Below are 16,110 nucleotides of genomic sequence, written 5' to 3'. Positions count from 1 at the left end.
GAAAGGTGAATGGACAATTTATATAACAATTAAGTACCCTATCATAATTCATTTCTCTTTTACGATTTTTTTTAAATAATTTCTTGTTTCACCTTCATTTATTTCTAATCCAAACCAAATTAATCATTTAAAATCGTCCATTTCATTTCGAATTAACCGGAAAGAAAAAAAAATCATTTCGTGACTAGCTCCAAGAACGCGCCACAAATTACAAATTAAAGTGCACTATAACCAATTTATCGCGCGGTTATCAATTCTTATTAGGAAAACGGCTGCACCCAAGTTTTGTGCGCAGAATTTCGCGTTAAAGAGAAGAAAACAAAGAGAACCCCCAACAAACTGTCTGGATGTTATTTTTTTGTGCTTTTTAAAGAAAGGAAGTTCAGGTATTTGAGTCTCGACACACCTGCCTCTGTAGTTCAGTCGAGTATAAACACGACTTCCTCTCTTTTTTTACTTTCAACACACACACAAAAAAGTGAAATGGGTGAAAACCGTTAAAAAGGTCTAAATGTAAACGTAAACAAAATTCGTAATAAATTAAATAAGTGGGTAAGTTTACAATGTTGTTATGCAATTATTGCATAAAAGTTCGTTCATTACGTTTATGTATTAACCGTGAAATATTAAATGTTCACGCTTCCTCAATAACTTTTTTATTCAGTATTTTTTATAATGCATTCATTAAATTTCTGTTGGTGTAATCCTGTATGTTAAAGATAAGTAAAACCCGCGATTAATTAATTATAAATAAAACAGCAATATATCAATCTAATTTTTGTTATCTACGACGATCTATAACTTATCTATTCCATTTATACGTAAAATAATTAAAATTGTTTTTAAATCAATTCTAGTAAAAAAGAATAATATTTAGGTCAAGTAGACTCAATCGAATATGGTTCTAGTGCGCAAGTTGTCCTTATCTTAAGTTCTTTAAATGGAATTGGCAAGTAGTGAGTCACTTGGTTGTTGAGCACGACATCGACGAAGAAGAAGAAAGAAAAAGAAATACCCCAGCGGTCACCGTACGCCTCTGGCCGCTGCCACCTTTGGTCAAGATCATTGTTTCAGTTTGCGGTTTCGGCTCAAGGTTTGGCTCAAGAATTGCAACAGTTTCTTCACCGCGTTAAAAAGACTTTTTCTTTGATACCGATTTTTTTTATACATCTCATATTCTCCATAATAATGATGTAAGGGAGAAAAAAATATAAAACAGGCAACAAAAAGGTGGAGGTAAAATAGATCTTCTTTACCCGCACCCTCAACCATGAGAAACACTATTTAATTTCTTGTGAACGGATGCTCGAGCTTCTCTTCTTTGTTCCGTGGGATAAAAGAAACGGTCACGGAGTGGTATTTGTGAGAACTTTGTACTATGTATAAAAATAAAAATTTTCTTCTTTTTATACTAAAATTGTTAGTCTTAAATATTGTTATAATAATTGTTTACCAATTAATTCTTTTTTTTGTTTTCAGATTTACAAGATAATGAAAACTCCGATTATGAACTGAAGTTTTAATAAAATCATTCAAAGTGTTTACCTTCAACGAATTCAGGATGCGCGATGCAGTTGGCCATCCTAATGAAAATGGTGAGTTATTTTTATCTTTTAAATGCGAATTGTGTAGAAGATAAAGTTACGAGTACGATGAAATCGGCAATATGGGAAATAACTTTTATTATAGCCCAAAGAATATCTTACATTCCACCGACGCGACCTAAGTACCATGTCACTTTTGTCTACGGCCCCCATGTACTTGTTGTAATTAGGTTTCAAGGACGACGTTAGCACTTTCTCTTTCGTTCTCTAATGGTCTTTTCCTGTTTCTACCATTTCTACGTGGTATGATCTAAATAACATCTACTTCTTCTTATCTTCTCACTTGACCGCAATTAGTACTCCTACTTCCAAAATGAATGCGAAATTAAGTTATCACTTTCTGATCAGACTTAAATTCACACATTATCTTACTCTTGTAGAGTTTTTGAACACTTCTTCGTCTGCGTCAAATTAGTCAAAAAGTATAGCTGCATAACCATTAGAGGTATAAGTACGTTTAGACAAACAAATACTCAATAAACTCAATCCTACAAATCCTACAATTTGGCCTGCATGGTCTCTTCATTTATTTCTTAATTTATGCGCAGTAATGTACTTGCATTATTTAGGGTGTCCAAAGAATGTAATATTGACCTTGTAGATTTGAGTTGGAACTGCAAGGTAGTAAATGATTCTAATACATTATTTACATAAACATTGAGCTAATTTTCATCTATTGCTCAATACAACGATTGCATAGCGTTTATTGACCTAAATCCAGAACAACTCAACTCAACGCTGTGTCTCGTTAAATGCTAATAAAGCAGGCAGCATAAATGTTACCTCATAACTGAATCATTAACACACAAAAATGGAGTTGGATTTGTATTGTGAACTACTCATTGGAGAAATATGTTGAAATGACTGCCTATTGGCGCTAACACACCATACTGTGTGGTCAAAAATGTGTTTCCACAATACAGCTTTTATTCAGTAGTTTTGGCTTGTTTCTTCTACTTTTTTTCCGCGTGTTTACCATTTATATCATTTCTGCTAAAAATTTTGTAATTTGCGGTAGAAACCTCCAACAGGAACAAATTAACTCTTATGTAATAATATTTCACGACTTGAAACGCAGCATTATTGAAGAGATCAGGAACAGAGTGGACAAAGCTACCACGAGTTACTATGTCTTGAATCGGTGTGTGTTTGGAAAGGATGAAGTAAGTCGGAAGGCCGAAACAAGGAGTTATAAAGAGGTCATTGAGCTCCAACTTACGTATGGCAATGAAAGCTGGACCGCAAATAGAAGAGACATCAGTAAAGTTAATGCAGTCCAAATGATTCATGATTCAACAACCATATTCGAGAAGAGCTCAACATGTAGCTGGCCGAAAAGATGATTGAGGAGCTGTTTTGGTTTGGCCTAAAACGAATGGAACGGGTGAGGAAACCATGGATGATGTACATGGAAGTCAGAGAGCAGAGAAAGCGACCCATAAGAAAAGCGAGAATAACATGGGAAGAGCCAAGCAAAGACTGTGTAATAACTCAAGAAGAAAAACAAACTTGATTTACAATCCTACAAAGTGAGAGATAATCTCTTATTGATGATATAAATCTGCGGAATGTCGATAAAAATTCTTCCGTGGTTAATTTCTGAATATATTGTCAATCTAACAGCAAGGGTTACATCCTTGTATGGTTTGATGCTTAGTACTTAGCCGAATTGGACCAGCATAATCTTCTGTTGCACTTGAGGTGGTGGGTTTATCATCCTTTCTGGAGATAATTTACCCAAAAATTGTTACGCTGCTTCTCGACCAAATTTATGGACTTGATTAGGACCGCTTATACAATTTATTTGTCATTAGTCACATTTTTTTGCCAAAACATAAGAAAATTGATGATTGGAAAGTCTTTAATCACATTTTGCAAATAGTTTAAAACAACTTTTAGCTTGCTAAAGATGCAAATACTAAATTCAATCCAATCAAAAAAGAATGAGTGCAGAGTCAAGACGCTTTAAAACCACATACCTTATGACTTGTTATAACACTTTGTCATTCCTAGTTCTGCTTCTTCTGTGATACTGATGTCCAGGTGTCTTTCTATCGCTTTGAAAGTCTTTTTGTGTAAATTTTGCCATTTCTTGTACATTTTGCCAAGCACGACCAATCCATTCTTGATACATGTTCATTCCATTCCTCCATTTCTGCCGGACTCATTTGATGATGTCCGGGGTATTGCATTGTTCTCTAATTTCTATAATTTCTTTGACTTAGCTTTGGACTTGGCCGTGCTTACGATTGATAAATAGTTATTATTCCATATTAGGTTGCAAAATGCTTTGTGACAAAAAGTACTAATAACCCATTAGGTACTACTATCAATTCCATCTCGCTATGCATTTGTAAATCATCGTGGTAGGTAAATAGATAAAGATTTTGTTCGTGGTGATTCGTGGTCAATTTCTAAATATATTGTCAATCTAGTAGCAAGGATTACATCCTTGTATGGTTTGAGGCTCAGTACTCAGCCGAATTGGACCAGCATAATCTTCTGTTCTACTTGAGATGGCGAGTTTATCATCCTTTCTGGCGATGGTTTACCCAAAAATTGTGACCGCTTGTACAATTCATTTGCCATTAGTCATATTTCTTTGCCAAAACATAAGAAAATTAGGAATAATAATGTTTATTAATCGGATAAGATATATGTACAAATAGAAAAAATAATGTAAGTATGTAAGCGTACTTACATATATATATCTCAATCTCTGCCCGCCCCCAATCCTCCCCCAGGCTATGAAATCACTTCAAAATAAACAAAGAAGAAGAGTGCTCATCAGTCATCAGTCAACTTGCCGCTCACTTAAATAAGCCATAACCTTTGCCTTAAAGGAAATCAAAGAAAGACTCTTGAAGGAATCAGGTAGCCAATTGTATAAATTAGGCATACAAAAAGCTGCGTTTGAAAATTTCTAAGCGGTGGTGAGGTATCGTTAGGTATCGTGGATATCTGCGAAATCTAATTTTATCATAAAGGTATGGCGGATTTTTGTGTAAGATAATTTTGTGGTAGAGACACAAGCAGTGAAGAATCCTACGGCGTGTCATGCTCAGCCAACTAGCCCATGCCAGTGTATGTGATATAGGCTCCCTTCTATGGACACCATATATAAATCGCAGACAAGAGTTTTGTAACGCTTGAATTTTAGCAGTGTGAACGCTGGCAAGGCAGGAGTGATATATTACGTCACCGTAATTGAAGATGGACAACAGCAAGACATCACACAGATGCGTTCTAAGGTTCTGGTTCAAAATGTATCTATTGTTGTAAAGCAACCTTAATGTAGAGTAAGCTCTTCGTAGAAGGGACCGAACATGCCCATCAAAGCAAAATTTTTTACATTTTCCCCAAAGCTAAGACTACTTCCACCCATCACCAATTGCAAGTTAGTTTTTACAAACTCAGATGAAGCTCTATCCCCAAAAATCATAACCGATGACTTACTAGAATTAATCCGTAGACAAAGCTTGCCAGCAAGTTCTTCGACCTTAACTAAGTTATGATTAATTTTGCTTTCAGCGTCTTCAATATCACACGGTTTAAAAGAGTAGAGCAGTTGAGTATCATCAGCATAAAAGTATGGCATACAGTGATCCAAAACATTAGCGAACCCAATTGTAGATATCAGATATATGTGCGGTATTGGATGTACCACCATTAAGTTTAACCAACAGCTTTCGTCCAGACAAATAACTTTGTACTAAATGAATCGAACCTAAAGATAAGCCTATATAATGAAGCGCAGCCACTAGAGTATCATGATGTATTCTATCAAAAGCCTTAGAAAAATCCAAAAGTGTTAAGATAGTAACCTGCTTGTCGTCAATTGCTTTGAAGATTTCATCTATCACACCCACAAGCGCAGTAGCAGTATTGAAAATTGATGATTGGAAATAACTCCTAGTTTGCTAGGCTTTGATTTTTTTTCTCTCCAATAATTATGACACATTATTATCATAACACATCATTATTATATAACTTTAACAGTTAAGTAAACTCAATTCCTAATTAAATAACATATTATTTAAACAAACTAAACAGTTACACTATTTGAAAATGTTACAGACGATTCACTTCAACCTTGCATAATGCGTTGATACAACCAGCATAAATAAACTCCCATGACACATAAATTTGCATTCAAATACATTCAGATACATCGTCTACGTACAACGCATTCCAAAGTTCGCCTCAATTTACATGTTACAACCACAAAAATAATTTTTATTTATTAGGTTGTCTTTTAAAATATCAAGTTTTTATTAATTTTTGTCAATTTTTTTGAGTTTTCAAGCAATTTTTCTTCCTTGGTTGTGTGGAATGTGAGGAATGCACGTTGGAAGTGTGTTAGTTTGCATTTGAAAGCAGTGAGGAAACACATGTATACCGTTAAGGAACGTGTAAGAAACGGTGGATTAATTTCTTCCGAATATTATGCGGTCTTGGCCGCGTTTTCATTTTATTAAAAGTCGCCGCGTTGCGAAACCCGACACTTTACCACCAAATATAGCAGAAATTATGTCTTGAACACACGTGGAAGAACGACACCGAAAGAAGCCCAAGGATTTCCACTTCTCATCTTATCCGATTTTCTTCGCCTTTAACAGATTCACTGTTATACATTTTTTTTTTGTTAAATCATATTAAGTCGATCTTTTTACAGTCCATTAACCGCTCCCGTTTTTCAAAGGAACTAACAATCCAAAGGAAACGCATCTTTCCATTTCATCTTTCCGTCTCGTTACGCCTTGTTAGTACAAGGAGGAAATACATTTCTCCAAACACTTCTTGTTTCTTGTTGAGTTTTTTTATTGCGTGGGTTATTTTTGCCGAAAAAAGAATTCTTCAAGGACGTGTGGCATCCTGCACGCCTACTCTTGCATGCGGAAAGACGGAACAGGTTATGTAACGATTGATTATGCGAAACGAAAATTTGCAATTTAAATTGTAAGAATTTTGGTATTGAAATAAAATGAACTCATGATAAAATGATATCGAAAAGAAAGATTTTCTGCCATGGTCGATTAAGTTCGGTGACTTTGATTACCACGAAGCTAAATTGAATCGGTTAGAAATGAAGAATGAAAAAGTTTAGCCTTTTTTGTTGATTTTTATGGTGTCTCCTCCCTCAAGGTGAGAAGCTTTTGCAACCTTAAACGGGTTTCATTGGTGAAATATTAACTCAAAAATAACCAAAACGAAAATCTCTACAAGAACGAATTCCGAACGAAGAAAAGAAAAAATCAAAAAGATTTAAAGCTGACCATTCGTGTTTTTAAGTTATTTTTAGCACCTTAATTTACTGAAACTTATTTATTAAATAATTTATGAAACATCATATCTATTCCAATTGATCTATTTCGAACCTATGTAATAGTTAACGTCTGTGGTGTTGCGCACGCATTTCGAAACCACCGGAGAAGCACATGGGAACTGGGAACAGAAATCCAGTGGTGGTTAGTAAATTCGCATCTGCGTCGGGACGAGGAAGTGAAAAAAAAAAATTCCAACCCATCAAAAACTCAATTAATCTGTTAAATGTGTGTGAAATCAACCCGATTCCGTGCTAAGTTACAATTAGAATTGGTTCGACTCAATTGCGTGCTGAAATTCGAGTGAAATTTTCGAAAGGTGCGACCGAAAGTGTTTTTTTTCTTCTTTACACGAAACGGTAATTTTGGCCGTTAATAAAAAGGGTGACTTTTCGATTTCCGGGGTAGGGATAAAATAACGTTGGCCGTTTAATCTTATTTAGGGATTAAATAAAATAAAAAATAGGGAAAGGTAAACAACCGCTTTAAAAGAATGGGGGAAAAGTTAATTAAATTAATGGTTATAGGCTTTGTTTTAAGGATTATTTTATTTTATTATCCCGGCAGAAATTTATTGATTATTTCGACCTTAAACCGAATCGATACGTTTTAATCATTCAAGTTTTTATTAATTTTTGAATAAGGTTACCTAAAAATAACAAGAAAATGATTCCAATATAGTAAGGGTAAAAATTAGAGCGTGTTTGATCATTTTTAACGATTAATCGTGATTTTCAAAAGATTATCAACTAAAAAATTAAAAAAAAGTATCGATTAAAAGAACAATAAATTAATTGTAAGTGTTTCGATTATGATTGTAAATTGATAATAATCAATTCATTAATTATACAATAAAAAATGATTCAGATACGATAACAATAAGATCAATAAATCTACGGCATGGCTTAGTTATCATTGAATATATTAAATTAGCTAATTTATCTTTTTTTGTAATTCTGAATTTTGTTTTAAAGTGTGAAAACAAAAGTAATCTAGTACAAGAAATCTGATTCAAAAATGAATCATATTATTAATTCTGCATTAAACTAGATGCTTAGAGAACACATTATCAAGAAACATATTATACAATACAGATTTGACTCAGAACATAACTCTGAAGAGGACCATAATAGATTTCATAAAAGACTGGGTGTGCTGTTTATTGCACAAGATTATACATATCTGGGCTAAAACTATCAGATTCAAAAAAGTACATTTGCTTTTTTGCTTTACCATTCCTGGTTCTGCTTCTTCTGTGATACTGATGTCCAGCTGTCTTTCCATCGTTTTGAAAGTCTTTTTGTGTAAGTTTTGCCATTTCTTGTACATTTTGCCAAGCACGATTAATCCATTCTTGATACATGTTCATTTCATTCTTCCATTTCTGCCGGATCCATTTGATGATGTCCGGGGTATTGCATTGTTCTCTAATTTGTGTGTGATCTCTTTGACTTAGCTATGGACCTAGCCTTGCTTACGACTGAGAGAGTTATTAATCCATATTGGGTTGCAAAATGCTTTGTGACAAAAAGTACTAATAACCTATTAGGTACTACTATCAATTCCATCTCGGTGTACATTTATAAATCATCGTGGAAGGTAGGTAGATAAAGATCTTGTTTCATAGGTTTCTTAAGTTTGGTCAACTGAGATAATTAAACTATTCAGTCCAATCTCTAAGAAGACGCCAAAGATACAATATCTTTACCAACCTCACTTCACGATGGAGCATTCACTGAGTTCATCAAAGTACCTTAAATTAGGAGATTCTTGCTTTCTTAAAAAACAACTTTCTAAGCAAAAATTCCTTCTCAAAGAGTGTGAGTTCCTCAGGAAGGTGACATAGAAGAAGATAGACATTTTTTGCCAAGGATGAAATAAAGAAAAGCACGAGAAGTCTTGAAACCTCAGTTACTCAAAAATACCAAATACACTACATCAAAAAAATGCATTCCTCTCTTGATGAATAGAATTCGACTCTATTGAGGTTGATAGGAATTTACTGCACTCACTACTTACTTTCTTTAATCATAATAAGAAGATAGACGTGTAATGACAAAACGAGATTATAAGACGCTGGAAAGAGACTGGTAATAGAAGAAAGATGCTGAATAAAGACTGGTATCACAAGAAAGAGACTGAAAAGGCAATACAAAATCAACAAAGGAACTTAGTAAAGAATTTGACATAAAAGATGAGAAATCTTGGAACCTCAGTTACTCAAAAATACAAAATACACTACATCAGAAGAAGAGAGGAAGGCTCTCTTGATGAGATATCAATCTAGCGGAGGTTGAATTCTACTCTATTGAGGTTGAGAGGAATTTACTGCACTCACTACTCTCTTTAATCACTCTTAATCTTATTCTTTTTGTATCATATTTTGCGATTACCGCAGCTTTTACTTTTTTCTGTGTATAAATTTCACCTGCTTCCAACAATCCTTAGGAATGAGGTGTTGCCGGGGGAGGAATGATACTAAACGAGACTAAAAGAGACTGGAAAAACAAGGAGGAGACTGGTAATAGAAAATGAACAGAGACTAGAAAGAGAAAAAACAGAAATGAGATTGGGCAGAAAGGAAATAGACGTAATGACAGAATGAGATTATAAGATGGTGGAAAGAGACTGAATAAAGACTGGTATCACAAGAAAGAGACTGAACAAAGAGTTAAAAAAGAAAAAAGAGACTGGGCAGAGAGATAGCGACTGAAATGGCAATGCAAAATCAACAAAGGAACTTAGTGAAGAAGGTGACATAGAAGATGAGAAGTCTTGGAACCTCAGTTACTCATAAATACCAAATACACTACATCAAAAAAATGCCTTCCTCTCTTGATCAATAGAATTCGACTCTATTGAGGTTGATAGAAATTTACTGCACTCACTACTTTCTTTAATCATAATAAGAAGATAGACGTGTAATGACAGAACGAGATTATAAGACGCTAGAAAAAGACTGGTAATAGAAGAAAGAGGCTGAATAAAGACTGGATAAATAATAATATATAAACACTGGTATCGTAAGAAAGAGACTGATCAAAGAATTGAAAAAGAAAAAATAGACTGGACAGAGAGATAGCGACTGAAAAGGTAATACAAAATCAACAAAGGAACTTAGTGAAGAAGGTGCCATAAAAGATGGGAAGTCTTGGAACCTCAGTTACTCAAAAATACCAAATACACTACATCAGAAGAAAAGAGGAAGGCTCTCTTGATGAGATGTCAATCTAGCGGAGGTAGAATTCGACTCTATTGAGGTTGATAGGAATTTATTGCACTCACTACTTTCTTTAATCACTCTTAATCTTATTCTTTTTGTGTCATCTTTTACGATTCTCGCAGCTTTTACTTTTTTTCTGTGTATAGGTAGTTTCTGTAGGTTTTGCCGGGGGATACTAAAAAACGAGACTGAAGAGAGACTGGACAAACACGGAGGAGACTGGTAATGGAAAACGAACAGAGATTAGAAAGAAAAAAAAACAAAAATGAGATTGGGCAGAAAAGAAATAGACATGTAATGACAGAATGAGATCATAAGACGCTGGAAAGAGACTGGTATCACAAGAAAGAGACTGAAGAAAGAGTTGAAAAAGAAAAAAGAGACTGGGCAGAGAGATAGAGACTGAGAAGGCAATGCAAAATCAATAAAGGAACTTAGTGAAGAAGGTGACATAGAAGAAGATAGGATTTTTTTTGCCACTGATAAAATAAAGAGAACCATGAGAAGTCTTGGAACCTCAGTTACTCAAAAATACCAAACACACTACATCAAAAGAACGCCTTCCTCTCTTGATGTGATAACGATACTAAAGAGAGACTGGAAAAACAAGGAGGAGACTAGTAATAGAAAACGCACAGAGATTAGAAAGAGAAAAAAAAAACAAAAATGAGATTGGGCAGAAAAGAAATAGACGTATAATGACAGAATGAGATTATAAGATGCTGCAAAGAGACTGAATAAAGACTGGTATCACAAGAAAGAGACTGAACAAAGAGTTGAAAACGAGTGGGTAGAGAGATAGAGACTGAAAAGGCAACGCAAAATCAACAAAGGGACTACCACTAGACAGAGAAAAGTAAGACTAGTGCAAAAAGCAAAAAGAGACAGAGATTGAGAAGATAAGAAGCAGACTCGACCTAGAGAAATTGGAAAAAGATTGTATAGCTAAGAAAGAGATTTCACTAAGACTAACAACAGAGAAGGAGGAGACACTGCACAAATAAGAAGGAGTCTGTTTTTACTGCTTTTTATGCCGTTTTGACTTGACAACGATATTTTTCCTACAACTATATCCTATTTCTGCCAGGTTATCGCATCTTAAGTTTGTCAGCTTTCTCAATATCAGAACCTGGATAGCATCTTTCAAAACTTACCAGCAACATCGTTAAACGAGTCTTTGGAAGACTCAATTCTTTAAAAATACATAGGTAAACTTGAGGCAGAAATGGCTATTTTCAAGCAAATCTCTTCATAATTCGATACATATAGGCTGATTCTCAGAAATAATTGAAGAGGTTCCGATATTTTTTGCAGGTAGTAGCAACTTGAAGTATTTTGTTAGATCTTTTGTCATCCAAAAATATTTTCCTTTCTTTTTATATAATATTTAAGCGTAGGGTCTCCTTCAAGATGTGAAATGGAATTTTTACAAGGCTATTAATGATGTTGAATGATTATTATACGTAAATGCGAAAAAAATTTCAAATAAGACTACTTTAGATTCTCAACATGATAAAACTGAACTACATCGCGAAATTTATGGGTTATTTTGTGACCTTTAAGCTCCCTCGAGCCCTGAAATTAATGGAATGTTGAACGTTGTTGGGTTTCTGGGTCAATGAAGAAAACAAAATGACTGTTGTTAAAACAAGAATTCAATCAATTAAGAGAAAATATTTAGTTCACTTTGATAAATAAAACGTTTTTAAGAAAACAAATAATAACGAGTATAAACGATACTGTTTATTGACTTCAAATGATTCAAGATTCGAAATAATTTAGCTTATTAACTCGGCCTCTCACTATTTAAACCACTTAAGAATCCTGTCATGCAACAAACATACTAATTAAGATTTATTTTCATTTTTTTTAAGTTCTTAAAAGTAAAGTAAAACGAATTTTTTTTCTTGATTTACTTTCACTGTCGCATAACTTTAACAAATAGAACTCGGTTATTATGTAAACCAAAAAAAATAGGTTGAATAGGAATTTAACAATGGAAAAAATTCTCTTGGCGCGTTGCAATTTCCATTTACAACGTCCGTTTGGTGTTTGCGAAATAAGCAGTTTTAGAAGCTTATTATATACAATTGTAAATGCATACAACAGAAATGGGCGTTATTGCCTAGTCAAGTAAATAATTGCGTTGTTGTAGAGAACGTACCGAGCAAGTTTCACCAATTCGATTATTTGTTTTGTGTTAGTCATAAAAGAGGAAATTAAAACACCATGTTATTGCGAAAGTCACCCTAATTAGAAAGACCGAAATTACAGAAATAGCGGCAAGAATTAAAATACGGCGGTTTTAGTGTGATGTAATTCGACATGGTGGAAGTTAAGAAAGTTTTAGAATTAGACGTTCCTATTATCTCCAGACCAGACGATTTTAAATCACCTAAACGGAATTTGCCAGGGATTTTAGAAAATTCGACGTCATATTTCGATGGATGGAGTAAGTAATAAAAAAAAACAAGATTTATTTAAATTTACTTAGAATCTATACATTGCTAATATAGAGAATGTTTAAAACGTAGCGTGTTAAACTAAAATTTTTTCCTTTATCGTTAATGTTAATTATTTTTAAACACTCTGTAGAAATGTATTTTTATTCCTGATCAAATCATTTAGTTAAACAAATTCTGTTCACAAACGGTGTTGTATAACCAAGTCCAAGTTCGTTTATGATGTTTTAAGATTACATCATCAATATTTCTGGGTTTTCTTACGTGTGTTTATTATTTTTTTTTTAAAGAAAGATAACAATATCTTTAAGAAAGCAGGATTTTATGTTAGATAATATCAGATTACAATTTTAGATATTGCTTTTGGTTCTTTTCAATAAGAAGGAAACGTTGTAGGAGGATTTACGAGAACAAAAAATTTTTTCTCATGCTAAAAGCTCCACTCTACCCACCGTAATGTTTTATTGATAATTTAGGAAACTTGGCTTAAGCCTACGACTTTAAACACTGACTCACCGAGTGCGTGGACACGCTCAAAACGTATCAATTTATTTAGTTCAACGGTCGATTAAACATTTCTTTCGAACGCAACTAATTGGGCATCTTCATTAACGTTAATTAATAAAATTTGCACTTGGATCATCTAACTTTGTATTAATTAACCATAAATAGTTAACTCTAATCCCACGATTTACGGTTATTTACGTTTTTTATGGAGGTATTAATGAAATTTCTACTATTTTTAGAAAATAAATTAATGTTTAGAAAGTTTTATTACTTATTTTGTAATAAAATGCGTGTGTGAATGTTAGAAATAAGAATATTTTTGAACTAAAGAAAACGTTCTTATAGGCAACCAACCTCACATTATCTAACAATTTGGATATAGTTACGAAATTAACTTGAATAAATCTAATCTATTATCATTCAGGAGTTATTCTTAACTCGATGGAACACAAGAAAAGATTAAGAATGCCAGAACCATAGCGAATTCGCCTCTTCTTTACTCTCCAATGAAACACAACAAAGCTGTTTAAATCACAACCCATCGTTAAATAAGTATCTAAACATGCCTTCTATAGTGGGAGTATTAACTGGCTTCTGCAAGTCCATCTTCTTCTTCTTTCTCCACTCTATTCTGTACGCAAATTGTCTCTCCATCTTTTCCTTGGTCGTCCTAGACTTCGTTTATTATTCGTTTTCTATTTATCTACTTGACGTTATCTTTAATATGGTGATAGAGCATTTGATTGGTTAACTCGATTATGTTTTGTGGCGAGTCGATTCTGATATACAATCATCAAAAGTTTTTCTTGACCTTATAATTTGTAATGGTGTGATGCTGTTAAAAACAATTTCCTTTATTTTAAGAGATTATAAAACGCTGAAAAGAGACTGGTAATAGAAGAAAAAGACTGAATAAAGACTGCTATCGCAAGAAAGAGATTGAAGAAAGAGTTGAAAAAGAAAAAAAAAGATTGGGTAGAGAGATAGAGACTAAATAAAAGGCAATGCAAAATCAACAAAAGGACTACTATTAGACAGAGAAGAGTAAGACTAGAAAGGAAGAAAGCAAAAAGAGAGAGCGATTGAAAAGATAAGATGCAAACTCGGCAGAAAGAAATTGGAAAGAGATTGTACAGCTAAGAAAGAGATTTAACTAAGACTGGAATAAGACTGACAGCAGAAAAGAGAAACTGCAGAAATAAGAAGGAGTCTGGGTAGATGAAGAGAACGGAAATTTCCTCTTTAATTCTTACACTTAACCACACCTTTCCCCTCTTCACTCAGCTACACGTTTCTATAGCAACGCAGTCAAGCCAAAACGCCATCAACAACATTTACTTGATTTCCCAAGAAACACAAAAATCTTTTATCACGTCGTATTCAAATAGGCATTTGCACAAACTTTAAGCCAATATTGTACCGATTGAAGTTTCTTTTCGGTTATGCCGGTTTAACTGTTGGATGCAGATTTAAAAATCCTGTTCAAGGAGTAGTTAAGTAAGAAGTGACGATTTTTCCTACAAGTTCCAATAGTATTGCATATGTCCCATGGCTGCCAGGCTATCGCATTTTGAGTTTGATAGCTCTCCCTTCACAACCTCGATAGGTTCTTTCAAAACTCACTTTCAAACCAACCCGCATATTTGCGGAGAAATATTTACTTCTAATGCGGTGAGGACGTCGAATTCCGTAAATCATTCTAAGACAGGAATTCATTCTGCACTTTTTGTAATCTGTCTTTATCCCTTCTATACAAAACCTCACCATAGACCGTGTCCAAGTAGTTCAAGTTGCTAAGCACTAAAGATTCACACAGCATGACCTTACAAGACTTGGAGAAAACATGCTGCTGATGAAATATGGACTTAAGAGCGCTGTATGACTCACTTATTAAGTAAGAGGTATTCTTAACAAAACGCAGACTCTTGTCCAGAAAGAGACCGAGATCCTTAACACAATCGAAAAACGGGATAGGCACAGACACGGCCAAGTGTCGGTCCGAACAGAATAATAATAATAATTCACTTTATTGCCCAACAAAGATCAATTACAGGACAATATTACAAGAAAAAGAAAATAAGAAATAACACATGCCATAAAACAAATATAATTCACATAAACACTCTTACACTATTATTGATTGTTAGTTAGTTTACACATCCTCTGCACCGGGGAGTTGGCTAAAACATTGGATCTGCAATTCCTCAAATAAAACTGATTTGTACTACGTGTTGCACGCATAGGCACCGCGAAGATGATCCGCGACAACAACCAACCACAATCCAACTCACCTTGCACTAACTTCTGCAAAAACTTGATGCACTGGTCATCTCTTCTTACGTCTAGTGCAGAAAAATTGTGACGCCGCAGCAGGGATGCGTAATCCATTCCACGATCCGGGTATGATCCGTCCAGGCGTAGAGACAAATATTTGAGAAATCTCCTCTGAATTCTCTCCAATATAAGTCTATGACACACATAATGTGGCGACCAAATTACAGAGCCATATTCCAATTTGGACAATACAACGGTCCAACATCCTCGCTGCAGAAGATGCAACATTTTCGATGTGAGGTACAAAAGACAATTTGCGGTCAAAAGTTACTCAAGAAGAACACCTTCTATATAATAAGAAGATGGAAGAGGAGACAGCTTGCGTGTAAAACTAACTGCACCGCATTTATTTGCATCAATCTTTAGCTGATAACGGTTACACCATTCCACCAAGACGTCCAAATCCGACTGAAGACTGACAACATCACGGTCCGCAAAAATAGGTCGGAATAGTTTCAGATCATCCGCATAAGCTAGTACGCTTGATGAAAATTTGTCTAGAAGGTAATTCAAGAAGATAACAAATAGTAGGGGGCCTAGATTTGAGCCCTGAGGAACACCAGACCTAGCCGTAAACTCCATAGACGCATAACCGTTGTAATACACATAATTTATACGACCCGATAGGTAAGAGGCAAATTGTTTCATAAACTTAG

General features: G+C 34.4%; 1 protein-coding gene across 2 annotated transcripts in view; it reads left to right on the top strand.

Annotated features, from left to right (window-relative positions):
* Nucleotides 1-16,110, top strand: part of LOC111423696 (echinoderm microtubule-associated protein-like 2) — a 56,746-nt gene that overhangs the window by 24,915 nt on the left and 15,721 nt on the right. Inside the window, exons 1-2 of one of the 2 annotated variants that reach the window (XM_071199870.1) lie at nt 6,434-7,247; nt 12,461-12,603. In XM_071199870.1, the coding sequence (XP_071055971.1) occupies nt 12,477-12,603 (127 nt within the window). In that variant the 5' untranslated portion in view covers nt 6,434-7,247; nt 12,461-12,476. Of the gene's footprint in view, nt 1-1,479; nt 1,596-6,433; nt 7,248-12,460; nt 12,604-16,110 lie in introns of those variants that run through there. The other variant, XM_071199872.1, reaches the window with a different exon arrangement.

This window comes from Onthophagus taurus, chromosome 11, assembly GCF_036711975.1.
Source record: "Onthophagus taurus isolate NC chromosome 11, IU_Otau_3.0, whole genome shotgun sequence".
Taxonomy (NCBI): Eukaryota; Metazoa; Arthropoda; class Insecta; order Coleoptera; family Scarabaeidae; genus Onthophagus; species Onthophagus taurus.
Note: the sequence above shows the minus strand (reverse complement) of the source record. Positions and strands in the feature narration are given on the sequence as shown.